Source organism: Periplaneta americana, chromosome 1 (genome assembly GCF_040183065.1).
Source record: "Periplaneta americana isolate PAMFEO1 chromosome 1, P.americana_PAMFEO1_priV1, whole genome shotgun sequence".
Lineage (NCBI taxonomy): Eukaryota > Metazoa > Arthropoda > Insecta > Blattodea > Blattidae > Periplaneta > Periplaneta americana.
In genome coordinates, this window is record NC_091117.1 from 138,465,282 (window position 1) to 138,482,516 (window position 17,235).

Sequence of the window (17,235 nt, forward strand, 5' to 3'; positions counted from 1 at the left end):
AACAATGAGTGCAGGTCTAACGTCATTTTTAACGGTTATTTTTCTTTCAGTTTTCATTGCGACGTTGTTGTAGCAAGCAGAAAGATGCTGAAATTTCTTTACACAGTAAATTGCAAAGTTACATTAATACTTTTGGATCCGACATATTTTGTACTGACGGTAAAGTATTTACATGCAAAATGTGTGAGCAGTCAGTGAACTGCGAAAAGAAATATTTCATATCGCAACATATCAGTACAACCAAACACAAAAATGCACTTTCCAAGGCTACTGGAAGAAGATTTCTTTGCTTCCAACAATAATTGCAATATCGAGACGAAAATCTCAATTTGCATTCCACTTATGTAAAGCTTTTCTTGCTGCCCAAGTCCCTTTGTGGAAATTACAGAATCCTACATTAAAACAGTTTTTGGAGAAGTATACGAACGAATCTGCGCCTAGTGAGTCAAGTTTGCGAAAATGTTACTTAAACGATTATTACGACGACACAATGAAAATCATTCAAGATAAAATTAAAAATAAGAAGATCTGGATTTCTATCGACGAGTCACCTGATCCTATGGGTCGTTTCATTGTCAATATCATTGTTGGACCATTAGATCCTTCAGAAGATGAATCAATGAAACCATTCCTGCTTACAACAGAGTGTCTGGAGAAAGTTAACAATTCAACTATCATTCACCAATTCATTACAGTTATTGTGGCCTGAAGAAATTCAATACGACAACGTGTTACTTTTCATCAGTGACACTGCACCACACATGAAAAAGGCTGGAATAACTTTAAAAGTGCTATTTCCAAACATGCTTCACGTGACCTGCGTAGCACATGGCTTTCACGGAGTGTCAGAAGAGATACGATGCTTGTTTCGGCTGTCGATAATTTGATTTCTAGTATTAAAATCTTTCTGAAAGCCCCATCAAGAATTCTGACATTTAAATCCATTGCACCAAATATACCTCTGCCCCCCAAACCTATCATAACAAGATGGGGGACATGGGTCTCAGCGGCACTTTACTATGCTTCAAATTTCCTGACTATAACTGAGATGAGAACGCTCTGGAGGATGAAGCATCTTCAATTGTAGCAGCCAAGAAACTTCTCAATTCTTCGAAAGTGAAAAATGATTTAACTTTCATTACGGCCGAGTTTGGTTTCCTGCCACAAGTGATCTGCCAGCTTCCAAGACAAAGGGCAGCCTTTGACGAAGTAAGTGAAAACTGTAGATGATGCAGTGCAAAGAATGGACAGTGTACCAGGGAAACGGGGTTCATTAGTTAGGGAAAAGTGTAAAAATATGTTTTCGAAAAATTGTGATCTTGATAAACTTAGAAACATTTAAAAAATTCTACAAGGTGACAATTCTATTGCAGTTAAAATGGATCCTACAATGATGCTATGTTTTAGATTTGCTCCAATAACCTCTGTCGAAGTTGAGAGGTCATTTTCTCATATGAAATATGTGTTATCTGACAGGAGACTCAACATGCCCCAGAGAACTTAAAAGAGTATTTCGTTGTCGTGTGCAACGAATAAGGCATTGCAATACATAGGCCTTTTAAAAACACTTTCATTTTTTTGTCAAGTACAACACTAGCATTTTGTTTAAAGCTTTAAAGTTCTTTAAAATATGGCGATAGAGTTATTGAATAGTGTAATCTAGTAAATAAATGGGTCTAGTGCAAGGTTTTTGCAATTGCCTTTTATTGGGTATTTTAGCTATTTATAATGCCTTTTTGCCTGCCTATTTTAGCTGTTTATGATGCCTTTTTGCCTGGCTATTTTAATGATTCATAATTCCTAAACTTCCGGTCTCTGGTAATAAGCAATGAAAATTTATGGAAACTAGCCAATGAAGAACCCATTGAAATTAAAATTAAAAGACGTAAATGGAAGTGGATTGGTCATTCTTTAAGAAAGCTGACAGATGCAATTGAACAACAGTCTTTGGAGTGGAATCCCCAGGGTGTTCGGAAGGTGGGATGCCCAAGAGGGTCGTGGAGGAGATCTGTAAACAAAGAGGTGGACAAAGAGGTAGGAAAAACATGAACTGAGACTAAAGCTACGGCAGCCAATTGGGTCAGATGGAGAGCTCTCATTTATGCCCTATGTTCCACCAAGGAGTGAAAGGATCTACTAAATACGAATGATCAGTGATCTATAAAATAATCTTCTCTGACAGACATATTTACTCAGACAGGAAGTGTTAAGGGCCTTATACATACTAAGACTTACCTGTCAAACCTAATTCCACAGGCAAGTCTCCTCGTATATGGGCGAAAAGTATCAAGGCTTTTGACCTTGAGAAAGTCTTCAGACTTTAGGACTGCTTGAAATTTTCCTACTGTAGAGGTCTTCAAATTAAGGAGTTAAGTACAGTTTACAACAGTAAAATTTTGGAAATATTCAACATTTATTTCCTCCATTACTGTATCTTGTACAATAATGAAAATTAGTATGTGTAAAACACTGTCCTTCTGCTATATGAAAAAAATATTTTTACGATTTAAAAAAAATATTTATATATATATATATATATATTTTTTTTTTTTCAAAATTAAAAAAACTAAAAAACTATCCAACATTCTGTGATGAAAATTTTTGTGTGTATGTATGCATGTCATATGCAAAATCACTTCTCTACCTTTGATAGATTGTCTGATAAAAATAAATTCATAAAAAAAAATGGTCAAATATTACTATTTTCTTCTAACAAGAAATAAAAAAAAATATATTATTTATTAAGGAATGTAGTTGAAAGAGCATGATATTTTAAACATGAGTTTCAGCAATAAAATAGAAGAGAGAGAACATGAAAAAGTTTATGAGTTATGAGGGAAAAGCTTCATCACTGCACAGTGAACTGCCACCATTTTGAATTTTGAAAAAATATATAAATAATTTTTTTTAATCGTAAAAAATATTTTTTTCATATAGCAGAAGGACAGTGTTTTACACATACCAATTTTCATTATTGTACAAGATACAGTAATGGAGGAAAAAAATGTTGATTATTTCCAAAAATTGTAATCCTGTAAGCTGTACCTAAACTCTCAAGCGGTAGAAAAAGTAAGCATAGAAGCAAACGATACTGCGAGCATCTGGTCGAGATTTCATTGTTACGTTTTGCAGTTCTCTGTGGTGAAATGGTGGCAAGCTATGAAAGTTCAGATTTAAGGAACTTGTTTGTAGTAGGTTATTTTACGATGCTTTATCAACATCTTAGGTTATTTAGCATGTGAAAAGGTAATAATGCTGGTGAAATGAGTCCGGAGTCCAGCACCGAAAGTTACCCAGCATTTGCTCATATTGGGTTGCGGGAAAACCCCAGAAAAAACCCCAACCAGGTAACTTGCCCTGACTGGGAATTGAACCCGGGCCACCTGGTTTCGCAGCCAGATGCGCTAACCGTTACTGCACAGGTGTGGACTTTAAGGAACTATTGTCATTCATTTCTCTTAGAATTTATAGAAATGTGTAAATATTTTCCATGGAAAATCAAATAAATTTTAATAACGCTTACAACAGTATACTATTTAAAAATGACGTTAAGGAATCACTTAGAAATGAATGCAGAACCATGGAGGAATAGTATTTCTCGAGTGATAGCATTTCTCTATGGGAAATAACTTCAACGACCTCTTACGTCTTCTTGGTGAACTGTAAGACTAGGAGGTAAATCTGAGCATATATATGGGCAACCATCCAATTCAGACATAACTAGGTACCTCCAAGAAATAAATCTGTATAGTTTTATCTTCAGGCAAGTCTTTGCGTATATGGGAACCTTTACATGCCATTTCATTTCTTTGTTTAATTATACCAGGTTAGTACAAAAGAAATAGACATTTTCAATATTGTATAAAACAAGAACTGTGTGTGATACTGACATGCCTTTTTGCACTGTTAGGTTGAGGAGCTGCCTCAAGTGTATAACTGCATAGGGAAGGAGGGAACTCCATCTTTCAACAGGATGACTGGCAACAGGGTGTTATCTGGACGAAACACTTCCACAGTGCTGAATTGGCCATGCAACAGACAAAAACTGCGCTCTCACACGGTGGCCACCAAGGCGCCCCAATCTTGCACAGTGCGACTTTTTTCTTTGAGGATTTGTGAAACATAATGTTTACTTCCCCTAGTGATTTATGTGAGTTAAACAACGCATCACGTTTGTTGTGGCTAGTGTCGATGTAGGTACTCATATGTTACACCAGGTTTTTGATGAACCAGACTATGTCCTTGATGTATGCCGTGTAACACAAGATTATATTGAACATTTGTGAGTTCCCAAAGTAAACTTGAATTACTTTAAAAAACAGTGTAAATTGATTCCTGATAACTTTAATCGTTTTGTATTTGTAAAACATTGAAAATGTCTATTTCTTTTGTATTAACCTGGTATTACTATTTGTGCAGTTGTCAGTTTTTAGTGCAAAATCAAATTTTATTTGCAGTGATTTTGTGCGATAAGCTAGGTGCAAAAATTAAGATTTAGTTCTAATATTTTGCTTTGTTTCATTCTCTTGCTTGCCGAATCTTGCCTGTTGAACGTTTCAGCACATCGAGAGCCTTTGTCTTGACTTTACCAACAAATTTCTTGACAGCCATCCTGCTGCTCTCCTTTCGCCGGTCGTCTTTCCTTTCAGTCTGCAGCTGCTTGCTGGCCTTCCTTTTGTCCAGGCGTCTGTCAAGTTCCTCCTGTAACTGCTTCTTTATGCTGAAGAAGTTCTTGAATCTCTGTAACACGCAAGTGTGATTCACGCATTTTGCATATATTTCAATGGTTTATTAAAAACATATTAATGGAAACAGGCTTTGTTCTTACAGTGCTTTTTATTTATACAGTTTAATTGTTTATTTTTTGCACTTTATGCTAGACACATCACTTAATCTCTGTTCAGCTTAAGGCATGAAACCAAATATAAATAAAAAAATGCACGTGACATAGAATTTCATGTTTGGCTGTCTACCACTATAAGTAATGAGACCATTCTGTAGTGAAACAACATAGTGTTATACCAAATTCACGATGGTTATCTAGTAATAGCCCTTATCTATGAAAATTTATAGTTGTAATTATATTGTAATATACTGAAGTTTCAATATCGTCGTAGTTAATTCATTCCATAAAACTGCGATGTTTATCAAAACAACAATACATTAAAGGAGCAGTCCACGATAAAATTCTATATTTCGATTATATTATAGGATGTTTACTAAAGTAATCCTTGGATTAACAGCGTTTGTCGCATCTCTCTACGCCTTTTAGTTTGCGAAATATTAAAGGTCTTACTGCAAGCTCTGATGTCATAACCACTGATCGCTTAATAAGACTGTGTTGTAGTTCCATTTGACATACAGTGTAGAACGAGTAAATACATATTCATATGTTACAGTCAGTTATTATTAACACACTTAAGATCTTCATGCATATACTGTAAGAATAATAATAATAATAATAATAATAATAATAATAATAATAATAATAATAATAATAATAATAATAATAATAATTTACCCAAACTCGATTCCCGTTTAAATCCCATCTACAATCCATTCTGTTCCGGAAATATTGTTCCAATTTTATTTACCACACATGAAGGTATAACCACTCTATTCCTTCTTCCAATTGTAATATTCATTATAAATGGACTGCAAATACGTGTTTATCTCACGTCAACAATAAATTAGTACATGGTTTATTTTATTCTCTTGTGTCATATTTGAGTTGCATGGTTTAGGCACGTATACTATGTTTGGGGGAACCTCTAAACATGTGGATCATCGAATTGCGGCAGTTGATAACCATGAAGTAATTCCAAACATTTTTCTGTATATCTTCACTCCATGCATTTTCCTTCCAGCTGTATGTTTTCTCTTCCACCCATAATTAGGGGCTTTAGAGTACTGCAGTCTGAAGCCAGTTACGTCTTTTTTCACGTTATAATTATGGTCCACTATCGCAATCACAGTTCTTGTGATTGGAAAGTGTTTTCTCTTAGAAGTGTAAAGCAATCTCTCGTTATGGTATGATTTAAGTTTGCTGGTGTGACAAAATTGATTAGTCTGCTTTAGGTCTTTTAAAAGGGCAGGGTTACATAGAACTTTTTTCAGAGCATTGTAATCACTGGATCCAGTTTCGATCCATACCCTCTTGCTATTGTATGGGTGAATGTGTGCACATTTTTTATTATGGTTCTGTTCCTCCCTGTTCGTGTATATTACAAACATGATTTAATACAGAAATGAATCTGTCTTCTAGTCGTCAGAATCACCTTCACATGTAGCATATGACCACCATAGGTGATTTATGATGGTGTCTTTCCACATTTGTATTATCTCGTATGTTTTTTGTGGCGGCTTTAAGGTTTTTAGATGAGCTTTTTGCCATGTGCCAAATGTCAAATTGATGGTCCATCCATTCATATTTGGTCCTTATCAATTTCCTAATTCCTCTATGGCAGTCCGACAGAAAGAGGAAATGTTCATTTTTCTTTTAAGCGATCTAGAACTTTTTCGCATGCTGCTGTTTCAAGATCGCCTACAATTAGGCCCTTTTGCAGAACTACGAAGTCTATAATCTTATCTGAGTCGAGGTCCCTTACACTGTAAGTCACATATTTTGCACTGTAACCAGGTGAGTCAAATTCGCCATCACCGTGATTCACATGTTTTTATCTTTTAGGGAATTGATAAGTTGTTCATGAATCTGAAAATAACTACATCTGATTGTTGGTTCTACGAATTTTGAAATTATTTGATAAAATGTTGTCTTGCCATTGAAACATAGTTGTAAAGTTGTTGAAAATTTTTCAAACAATTTGTACCATATACCGCACCAGTATAACGCAGAACTGACTGCTGTGCTTCACCTAGGTTTGGACTCCCACTCCAAATTATGGGCATTAGCTTTCAGCAATGTTCCTATTGTTTCTACCAAATATTTGTAGAAGGGGAATGACAAATATTGCAGAAGAGAAGCAAAATTTGTAACGCTGACCAGAATACAAAAAACACTTTTTGACTCTCTATATTACTTTCTGTTTCATGTGCAGCGTCCTCGGAACCTGATGAATTAGAATTTGAAGTTTCTTCTTCTATTTGAAAAGATGTGTCTAAGTCAGTTTCTGACTCCCCCACATCTGATTCACCACACACATTTCTTAGCGTCTCGCAACCTATCTCACACTGCACAACTTTGTTTATATTAGGTTCCTGTGAATTTTCAGCCTCCTCGAGAACTACACACACGTCAATATTTTCAGCTATAGGTGCATCACTGCAATTTGCTATTGCTTCTTTGACGACCTTCTTTCATTTATAACCAGAGGAGCGCGTAGATCAGAACTTGGGGAGATTCTCCTTTCAAAAATAGGGAAGGGGCAGCAGTTTTCTTCATTTTAATAGGAGTTCTATTGTCTTTTATTGAACGTATTTTTAGTAGAGACGATTCTTCAAAATCAGTTTCATGGAAATGACTGGAACACACAACAGTAGTTCTTGATGGTGTAAAACCTTTTCTGCTGATTTTCTTCACCCATGTTTGAAATCTTTACGCTAACTTTTCTCTGTTCGAAAATACATGAAATGATACCCCTTCTCCATGTTCTGTTTTTGTTGCTCCCTCTGAACACGAAAAAACACAACACCACAATTTCTTCTGTTTAGTCTACTGTAGTTCAAAATCGTTCATATAAAAGAAAATACGCTTACATAAAACCACAACATTGGTATGTGCTGTTTTCATGATTAAATGAAAAGCAAAATATCACGTCATATAATCATAACTAAGTCCGAAATTCTGTTCATGTTTACTACAGCGCGAGATTATTTAATAGAAAGCACTGCACTCGCGGATGTTCTCGGTCTACTATGCAATCACACCAATTCAGTTGCTATGACGTCATAAGCATTTGTGCAGAGTCAGTAACTTAAGAACCATGCCTCGCATTGACATGCGGTAAATTACATTCTACTTAGATTGGAAGACGTGTTTGATTAAAGCCAACTTAATTTTATCGTGGACTGCTCCTTAAATCATTTAAACTTATGTTATGCTGTCATTTTGTTTCAAAAATAAAATGTACCCACATACAAGGGTTGTAAATAAAGTAGTGGCAACATACACGTAGACATTATGAACATATTATTGAACTTACATGGGAAATACATTTACATCCCTTCAATATAATCACCAGTGCGATTCTGTACCTTTTGCCAAATCTGTGATAACCGTTGAATAGCACTGATGCAATATCTGGAAACCTCTTGCCTTCAACCCTGGAAACAAGTCGTAGTCACTAGGACTCATGTCAGGGGAATACGAAGGATGTTCCAATACTTTCCAATCTCATCTCTGTAGCAATTCCACATTATCATGCAAGATGAAAGGTGGATTGTCTCTCAGGAAATGTGGACGTTGTGCCACACAGCTGGACGTAGGTTGTGTTCGAGAAAATGTTGGCAGTACGCTGCATTGACATTTTGGTCTTGAGGTACGACATGGCTAGTGGTAACACCTTCACTGTTGTATGCCATTATCAGCATGACTTTCACCCTAGAGGGTTCATATCCACTTTTTTTGGATGTGATGATCCTTTGTGGTGCCATTCATTAGACTGACGCTTTAGTTCAGGCTCATATGCCTGTGTCCACGTCTCATCAATGGCAACAATACATTGCGGAAATATGTCCTTTTTGTTGTGGTATCTCTGTAGGTGGAGTTGAGCTATTGCATATCAGTGCCACTTCTGTGCTTCTGTCAGGTTATGAGGAACCCAGCATGCTGCAATTTTTTTCATATGGAGGTTTTTCTTCAGGATGTGCCACACAATTTGATGACTGAGTCCAACCTCGATGGATAATTCTTGTATAATCCAGCGATGCTCAACGGCAAGGAAACCTCGCACTAACTCCACTTGTTCGTCACAAATGGATGAGCGACCTGTGCAAGCCACATGTGCCATCTCATTCCTATCCGTATGAAAAGCAGAGACCCACCTTGCAACCTTCCGATATGATAGTGCATCGTTGCCACAAGCTTCAAGTAACCCTTGATGACATTGGCGTGCATTTCTACCACGGACTACCTTAATTTTTATCCACGATCGCTGCTCAAGTTTAATAAACATGCTTTAGAGCAGTTAAAAATAGTGCTTACATTTAACCACGCACAAACATCTGTTATCACAGCAACCGGTTTTATCATTCAATACATAGACTATATCTCCAACTATGATCACCAGTTGTCTTGTATCACATGCGAATGTGTATGACCCATTCTCATCAGTGTTGCCACTACTTTATTTACAACTCATGTATAAACACCTTTATTTAGATTACCGTATATTTAAGAAAATGTGAATTTCAAGATTTATCATCCCTTAAAACTATCATACTGATTTAATGTAGAACATTATTAAATTCATTCCATCTCTACAGACATAAAACTTAATAAATGCTATAAAATTCAATGAACATTGGATTGCGTCTTTTGATGGGATGCTATGTTTGTTTACGTATTTCATCATCATCAAAGCTTTCAAACCACTGTTGGACTGTTCTAGCCTTAGAATTCATCCGTCACTTTCTCCATGGGTCGGCCCTACTCTCTTCTTCCATTTGGAGTGTATTTCATTATCAATTTTGGTAATCCTGATCTAGACTTTCGTTTATTCAATCCAATTCGTGACTGCAGGCAATAAACTAAATTAGATTTTGTTTACTATTTTAACACTTATATGTAACACTTCTTTTCAAGCCATTTTGCGTATTTTTTTTTTTTATCCAATGCCACCAGGTTGTCTTTTCGACATTTCTGGTCTTCTCTCCTGGCTGTAGCTTAATTGTAATCCACTTCTGAGGTTGGGGCGCCTGGAAGGCGGAGATTAAAAATTAAAATTAAACTGTGTAAAATTAAACTGCCACTCTAGCTGCAAACAGACAACGAACTTCACTGATAGCTTTGATTCATCTCTTCAATAATCAATTGTGAAGACTGAATCCCAGAGTTCAGGCATGGCCACAAGACACATTATGAAACACCCAGGCATGTAACTGAATGTTTGAGATGTGCGAATGTTGCTTATTCAAGAGAAATGTACTAGTACATAATCTGGTATAAGCAATGATGTGTAGTCATCATCATCATCATCATCATCATCATCATCATCATCATCATCATCAAGTGCGTATATGGTTTAGGCAATTATTTGCCTATTCCAAGATCAAGCATTTTACGGCTGATCAAGCTATCTCTTCATTGGTCGTCCAATGCTTCTTTTTTTCCTCAGGGTTGATAATTATACATTCTTCTTGGTATACATTGGTGATCCTTTCTTAATAGGTGTTCATGCTATTCTCGTCTATATTGTTGTAATTTATCAAGTATTCCTATGACTTTAAGCTACTGTATGTTTTCCTGGTGATTTGTAGAATTCTGACAATAACTCTAAATGGCAGTAAATAGTTAACAGTAGTTAGTAGAAATGACAGTCGAAAAGACACGGAATAATAATAATAATAATAATAATAATAATAATAATAATAATAATAATAATAATAATAATAATAATCTTCTTCTTCTTCTTCTTCTTCTTCTAGCATGCAGCTCTTAAAGTCTAGCTAGTGCCCCCTTAACGATGACAGCCATAATAATAATAATAATAATAATAATAATAATAATAATAATAATAATAATAATAATAATAATAATAATAATAATAATAATAATAATAATCTTCTTCTTCTTCTTCTTCTTCTTCTTCTAGCATGCAGCTCTTAAAGTCTAGCTAGTGCCCCCTTAACGATGACAGCCATAATAATAATAATAATAATAATAATAATAATAATAATAGTAATAATAATATGAAATTGGTATTATGTTCCATGTGGGTAATAGCCTTTCATCGAGCATATCTTGTGAAGAAATTTGGGAATCAGAGTTACTGTTGGTGCCAGATTTTATTCCGTTAGTCAGATTTTCAAGATTGTGTGTGTTGTGTGCAGCAACATCAATTACGCAAGTGGTTTTAGTTTTCCTTATCTACGAACATTATGTCCAGGTGCTTGTGTCATGTTGTATTGTATTTGTAGGTACTTAACTTCCAATATAGGTTTTTTTAATAGTTTTCCAAAATATGTATAGTGAGTGAGCAGATATGTCTTGCAAGTTCTTGGTGTTATAATCCTTGCCAATTAAATCAAGTCTTTCTTTGGAGAATATCTGATGCAGACTTAAGTTAATAAATGTAGGATGGCTTCAGGTGCTTCTCCACTTACTCTACATTGATTTTTTATTCCAAGTTCATTCACTACATATTTTTGGAATCTTGGTGGGCACTATCTGACCCTAAATTGCAATCATGAAACTGCCTATTTCATATTCATTGCATCTACGTCAACATTTCTTTTTATTGAGTTCATTAGAGTATCTGCTGTGAAGTGTTTTATTTGTCCATTTATCCAAAGTCTAAAGTCATGAAGCTTGTCTGTTTTAGAATCGTTCAAATTGAGTGATGTATAAACTTCATCTGCCTTCACTATGGCTTAGTAAAGCATCATCTTTAAAGTATGATTGGAGATTTTCAGTTGTTTGTTGCGAAGTTTGTTGATATCCATTAGGTAATCCTCTTCCACTTTACCATTCTAATAGGATTAGTATCTAAGGCTGCTTTGGTGTGATATGTTCTGAACTCTGGTAATGTGATTCTTTCTCTCTCGCTTTTTATAAGGTCTGTGTCCATTTATTTACGCCAAATGAATAATGTGTCAAGAATGGTAACAGCAAACGTGTTGATGGCCTTAATGTCTTGGACTTAAAAATTATTGCTGTAATGTGATTATTATTATTATTGTTATTATTATTATTATTATTATTATTATTATTATTATTATTATTATTATTATTATTATTATTATTATTATTATTATTATTATTATAGGGGGTCAATGTCTCAGGTTTTTAAAGTAAAAATTTGCAAATGTCCCAGTTTTTTAAAAAGCCACTATGAGAATCCAGATGCCATACGCACGCACATGCACACCCTATATATATTTATTTTTATTATTATTATTATTATTATTATTATTATTATTATTATTATTATTATTATTATTATTATTATTTATTATCTTGAAATGTACATAGAATTGAAGCTTTTGTAATGAAATGAGATAAGATATTTTGAAGTTTTATGTAATAATTTTAAGCTTTATCTTGCTGGAGACATGAACTCACAGTGTTCTCAAGTGTGTTGATATCGAAAGATCTGTGACAAAAAAGAATAAGGCTGAATATCTTACAAAAGAAGAAGGCCCGGGAGATAGAAGTTGTTAAAAATTACTCAAAAAAAGATGGCAGCAAAAATACAAGAAGTACGGTAGCCTATATATGATTAGTAATACAGGATGAGTTAGTTTTACAGCCTTCATGACAGTGGTGCACTACCTTGGCCGTGATTTTCTGCTGATACTTCAGAGTTGCCAACTTGTGCTGGAACGTTGCCACTGGTATCCCCTTCCACTCCGGGTCAATACCCAGCTCTCGCAATCTGCGGGCAAGGAGTTCCCGCAGATCTTCCTTCAGCTTATCCATGATCTCAGGATTCTTCTTCAGGGCGTCCTCCAGACTGAGGACAATCACACAAGAATTATTTACCACTTCACTGTATTCAGAATAACATTCTGTCCTATACTTTAACTGAGTTTCGCCCATTGAACTCCATGAGTTCCAGGGTACTATTTGTTATTGTGTTTTACATACGAAAATCCAACAAATTGAATTCTAGTGCATGCTATCAAGATTTACCAATGATGGTAACAAAGTCGATATTAATGACATCTTCATGATGACTATTATTATTATTATTATTATTATTATTATTATTATTATTATTATTATTATTATTATTATCATTATCATCATCATCATTATTATTATTATTATTATTATTATTATTATTATTATTATTATTATTATCCATCACCATTCAAAAGAGATTTTGATTAGACTTTCTCATTTCTGATTAAATATAGAACACACAATGCTTATGAAGATCGTATATGCTTTCATTTTGTTAGAAAGGAAAGAAGTAGTTGGGGCCTTTAAAATGGCTAAATCCACTTTATCGACCTGTAAGCTTGTACTGGCTACACTTCTTTCTTTTGTTTTTGGTGTGCATCATTTGATCTGATACTAAGTGCTTCAATTGATCGAACTGTGACATTGCTACCATTTGGTTCCTACCAGATAATACAGCATACCTATTTACCTCAGTCCTTGCGTCCAAGCAATCGTGTGTCATGTGTCTCTTGTGCAGTTTTGATTACGCAGCAAAAGACTTTCAGTTCTGCCTTTATTTGTCTTACAAGTCATGTTTTAATATATTTTAATGGGTTCTACTATTGCATTTGTCTCGATTAATGTCTGCTTATTCCATGTCATTATTGAAAAGATATGTTATGCGCCATTCCTAGGGAAGATTATTTTTTCTTATGAAATTTCCCATCTTATTTCGTCAATGCCAAGAAGGTGCCGAGCTGTACTTAACACAAGAGGAGATGCTACCACTTACTGATGTCGGAAAAGGACTGACAATTGAGAGTGATAAGGTTTTATGAACTTCACAATTCAATGACTGTTTCTTTACAATAATTCTCATTCTGGTTATTTGTTCTGAAAAAAATATTCAATATTGTTACTAGTTATGTAATGATACGTATATATGGTTAGTTACATGTGAGCCGTTCAGAGAAGAAGTGGTGTAAGTCAAAATTGGGTAATGAGGTTTAAAGTAAAAATTCTGTAAAATACAGCACAAAGTAGCAATTAATATGTCTTTCGTGCTATCCACTGACTACTAATAGTTTAAATAAATGGAATATTAATTGCTACTTTGCGCTGTATTTTACAGAATATTTACTTTAACCCTCATTACCCATTTTTGACTTACACCACTTCTGCTCTCAATGTCTCATGTATATGATACGTATATACCAAATAGACCTCCTATGATTTTTCATTGAGAGAAAAATACTGTGTTCCTTAGACAACTTTGAAGTGTATATTAAAAGTAGCATATTATATAGGGTGAACCGTAAGTAATTAATTAATTACAGGGGGTTATTCTTTGAGATATTTCAAACAAAGAAAGTTGAATACAATTTTTGCTCGTTTTTGCTTCCTTTTCGAGATGAAAGTTGTTTCATATAAAAAATTTCATAGCGTATTTTTGGAATGCCATTGACAGAATTCCTAACATGCACAGTCAATTTAAAAGAGCCTTGTATTATGATAGTAAATGAATAAAAAAATTTTAGATTTGTCCTTTAAATATACAGAAATAAGATCCAAACAAATGTAACATTTTAAAATTTCTTTTGAGAATGAAAAGTTACATTTGTTAGGGTCAAATTTCTGCACATTTAAAAGACAAAACTAAAATCCTTTCAATAATTTAATATCATAATACAGTGCTCTCTTAAATTAAGTGACTTTATTGGGGATTCAATCAATGGCATTCCCAAAAAAGGCTATGAAATGTTTCATATAGAACAATTTTTATCTCAAAAGGGAAGCAAAAACGAGCAAAATTGTATTAAATTTTTTTGTTTGAAATATCTCAAAGAATAACCCCCTGAAATTAATTACATTACTTACATTTCAACCTGTATATGTGGCATGGAAATTAACGAAATTAACTTTTATTCTATCCCTCTTTATGGACAATTAATATGTCCAAAATGAACTGCATTATGTGAACACCAAATGCAGACCTACAACAAACAGTCAGTCAGTCCCAGAAATGTATATACAGGGTGATTAACAAGAATTTATCGTCCCTTACGAAGCTTATTTCCGAAGACATTCTGAGCAAAAAAATGTCATCTAAACATTTGTCCTAATCTCAATATTTTCAGAATTACACAAATTTTAAGTTGTTTGTAAAATACCATTATTCTTTAGTTTTAAGGGTGAAAGAATATTACAGATAAAGAATGAACTATTCAGGAGTATCATTTCTTTAATTAGCTAATATTCTGAAGCTAAAAATGTGTTGTGAATTCCATAGTTGCTTCGTATAGAATTGTTTTCGATTTTTAATTATTGTTACAAATCACGCCACTCTTGTAAATTCTTCAAGACTGTACATTAGAATGCATAATTAAACTGTAAAGAATCAAGCCCCTAAAGTCGTACGATTTGTAACAATTTTTGTGAGAAGTGCGTAAGAATGGTGTCATTTTTAGTTAAAAATTCAAAAACAAAATCTGTACAAAGCAACTGACAACACATTTTTAGCTTCAGAACACTAGCCAATTAAAGAAATGATACTTCTCAATAGTTCATTCTCTATTTGTAATATTCTTTTACCCTTAAACCTAAGAAATAAGATATTTTACAAATAACTTCCAATTAGTGTAACTTTGAAAATATTTAGATTAGGACACATGTTTATATGACATTTTTAGCTCAGAATGTCTTCGGAAATAAGCTCTGTAAGTGGCGGTAAATCCTCGTGAATCATCCTGTATATGTAGTCTTGAGATTAATCTTTCATTTCAAATTTGAAAGCATATTCCATGACTCAGATACTGTGCATCTGTAAGTTGGGACCAAATTACTGACAGAAGTAGTCACATTTCAGTCATTCTGGCAGAGGTCATTGTCTCTCCTAGCCATTCACTCTATAGTCAATCTATCAATCTCTTTGAGAAATGATTAAGAATCAACTCCTCTTACCTGTGTATGGGCTTCAGAGCCCGTGCACCACCCCTGTCTGATTCTGTCTCACTTTCTTCTACTGTTGATTCATCTGACTCTGTCTCCTCTTCTTCAACTTCCTCCTCCTCCTCCTCCTCTTCCTCTTCTTCCTCTTCCTCAGTTTCCTCCTTTGTCTCCAGCTCCTGATCCTCATCTTCTTCTGCCTTGTCTACTTCCGCCTTGTCTATGTCCTCCTTGTGACTTTTTGAAACAACAGGCTTGGATTTAGCAGATGTTAATCTCTGGACAGCATTGATCTTTCTCACAAGGGCGGGAAACCTTTTTTTAGAGTCTGTGGAGTCTTGGAGTTTCTTTAGCGGTTCTGGGGTGTCTGATACTTCCTCAGCCATCTGTGTGCTGCTCTCCTGCTGTGGAAGGTCGTGGTCAATGAGGCTGTACATTGAGGTGGCTCCAGCTGTAACTTTTTTTTCTATTTGTGGTGACGATTCAGAACTGGTTTGTTCCTGAGCAACAATATCCATGTCAGCAAATGGCACAGGATGTTTCACTTCTGCCAACTTAGTGGTCTCAACACTGGGCTTGATGCTACTGCTTCTGCCTGGTTGTGGTTTTATCTTCTCAACGTGCAGCTTGCTTTTGCTGTTGATGGAGGATTTTATGCTAACGGGACTGTGTTTGGAACTGCTGCTATGTGCTGGTGAAGGGATATTCTCTGTGATCTGAAAATCAGACAGATTCATTGCCTACATAAGGGGTCTGATTTTTAATCTAATATGCTATATACTACTTTACTTTAATAGAAATAGATATGAACAATCTAATTCGAATAAGGAAATAGTTATTGAACGAATTTACTCGCTAAGAGGTAGGCAGCAACAACGAATAAACTTTCCTGCTATTAGGAAAATTAATAATTAACTAAGTAAGAATGGTAGCCATATTTCAAAAATAAGATTTATTAACGTCGAAGTTTTAATAAATAAAATTGAAAATAATACATTTATGAATTTATTAAGTAATAATGGCGTAATTATAATAGCTGAATAATAACTCACTGGAAAAGTTTTTTTTGGAAATAGCTTTAATGATTAGTAAATGATAAAAAGATTAAGACGTTATAAATTGGTAAATACTATACTTCAAATTAGACAGGATTGTACTAAGCTATAAATTTATTAGAAACATAATAGCAATGAATGTAAATGAGTGCATGCGATTGAATTGATTAAAGTGCAATTGATGTTATCAGGTAATTAGACTGACAAATAATGTGTTTAAACAAGTAAGCTGACAGCTGTATTGAGGTTACGTCGAGGATTTTGCTGACAAGCGAATGCACGAGGTTAGACACTGCCCTACATATACACATAGAATGTACCAATTCACCTATTCGATTTATTCACTTACTGTCGACATCTGCTAACCTCAATGCGATATTTATTACATGAAATAGTTTAAGTATTATGTAAACGAGGAACTGAAATTTAAATATAAATATGACTGTTGTA

The 17,235-nt window shown here is 34.4% G+C and overlaps 1 protein-coding gene across 1 annotated transcript in view; it reads right to left on the reverse strand.

Moving 5' to 3' along the window:
- Window positions 1–17,235, reverse strand: part of DZIP1 (DAZ interacting zinc finger protein 1) — a 108,137-nt gene that overhangs the window by 35,251 nt on the left and 55,651 nt on the right. Inside the window, exons 9-11 of the mRNA XM_069828120.1 lie at window positions 15,746–16,446; window positions 12,452–12,632; window positions 4,590–4,740 (exon numbers count right to left, since the gene is read on the reverse strand). Of these exons, the coding sequence (XP_069684221.1) occupies window positions 4,590–4,740; window positions 12,452–12,632; window positions 15,746–16,446 (1,033 nt within the window). The remainder of the gene's footprint in view (window positions 1–4,589; window positions 4,741–12,451; window positions 12,633–15,745; window positions 16,447–17,235) is intronic.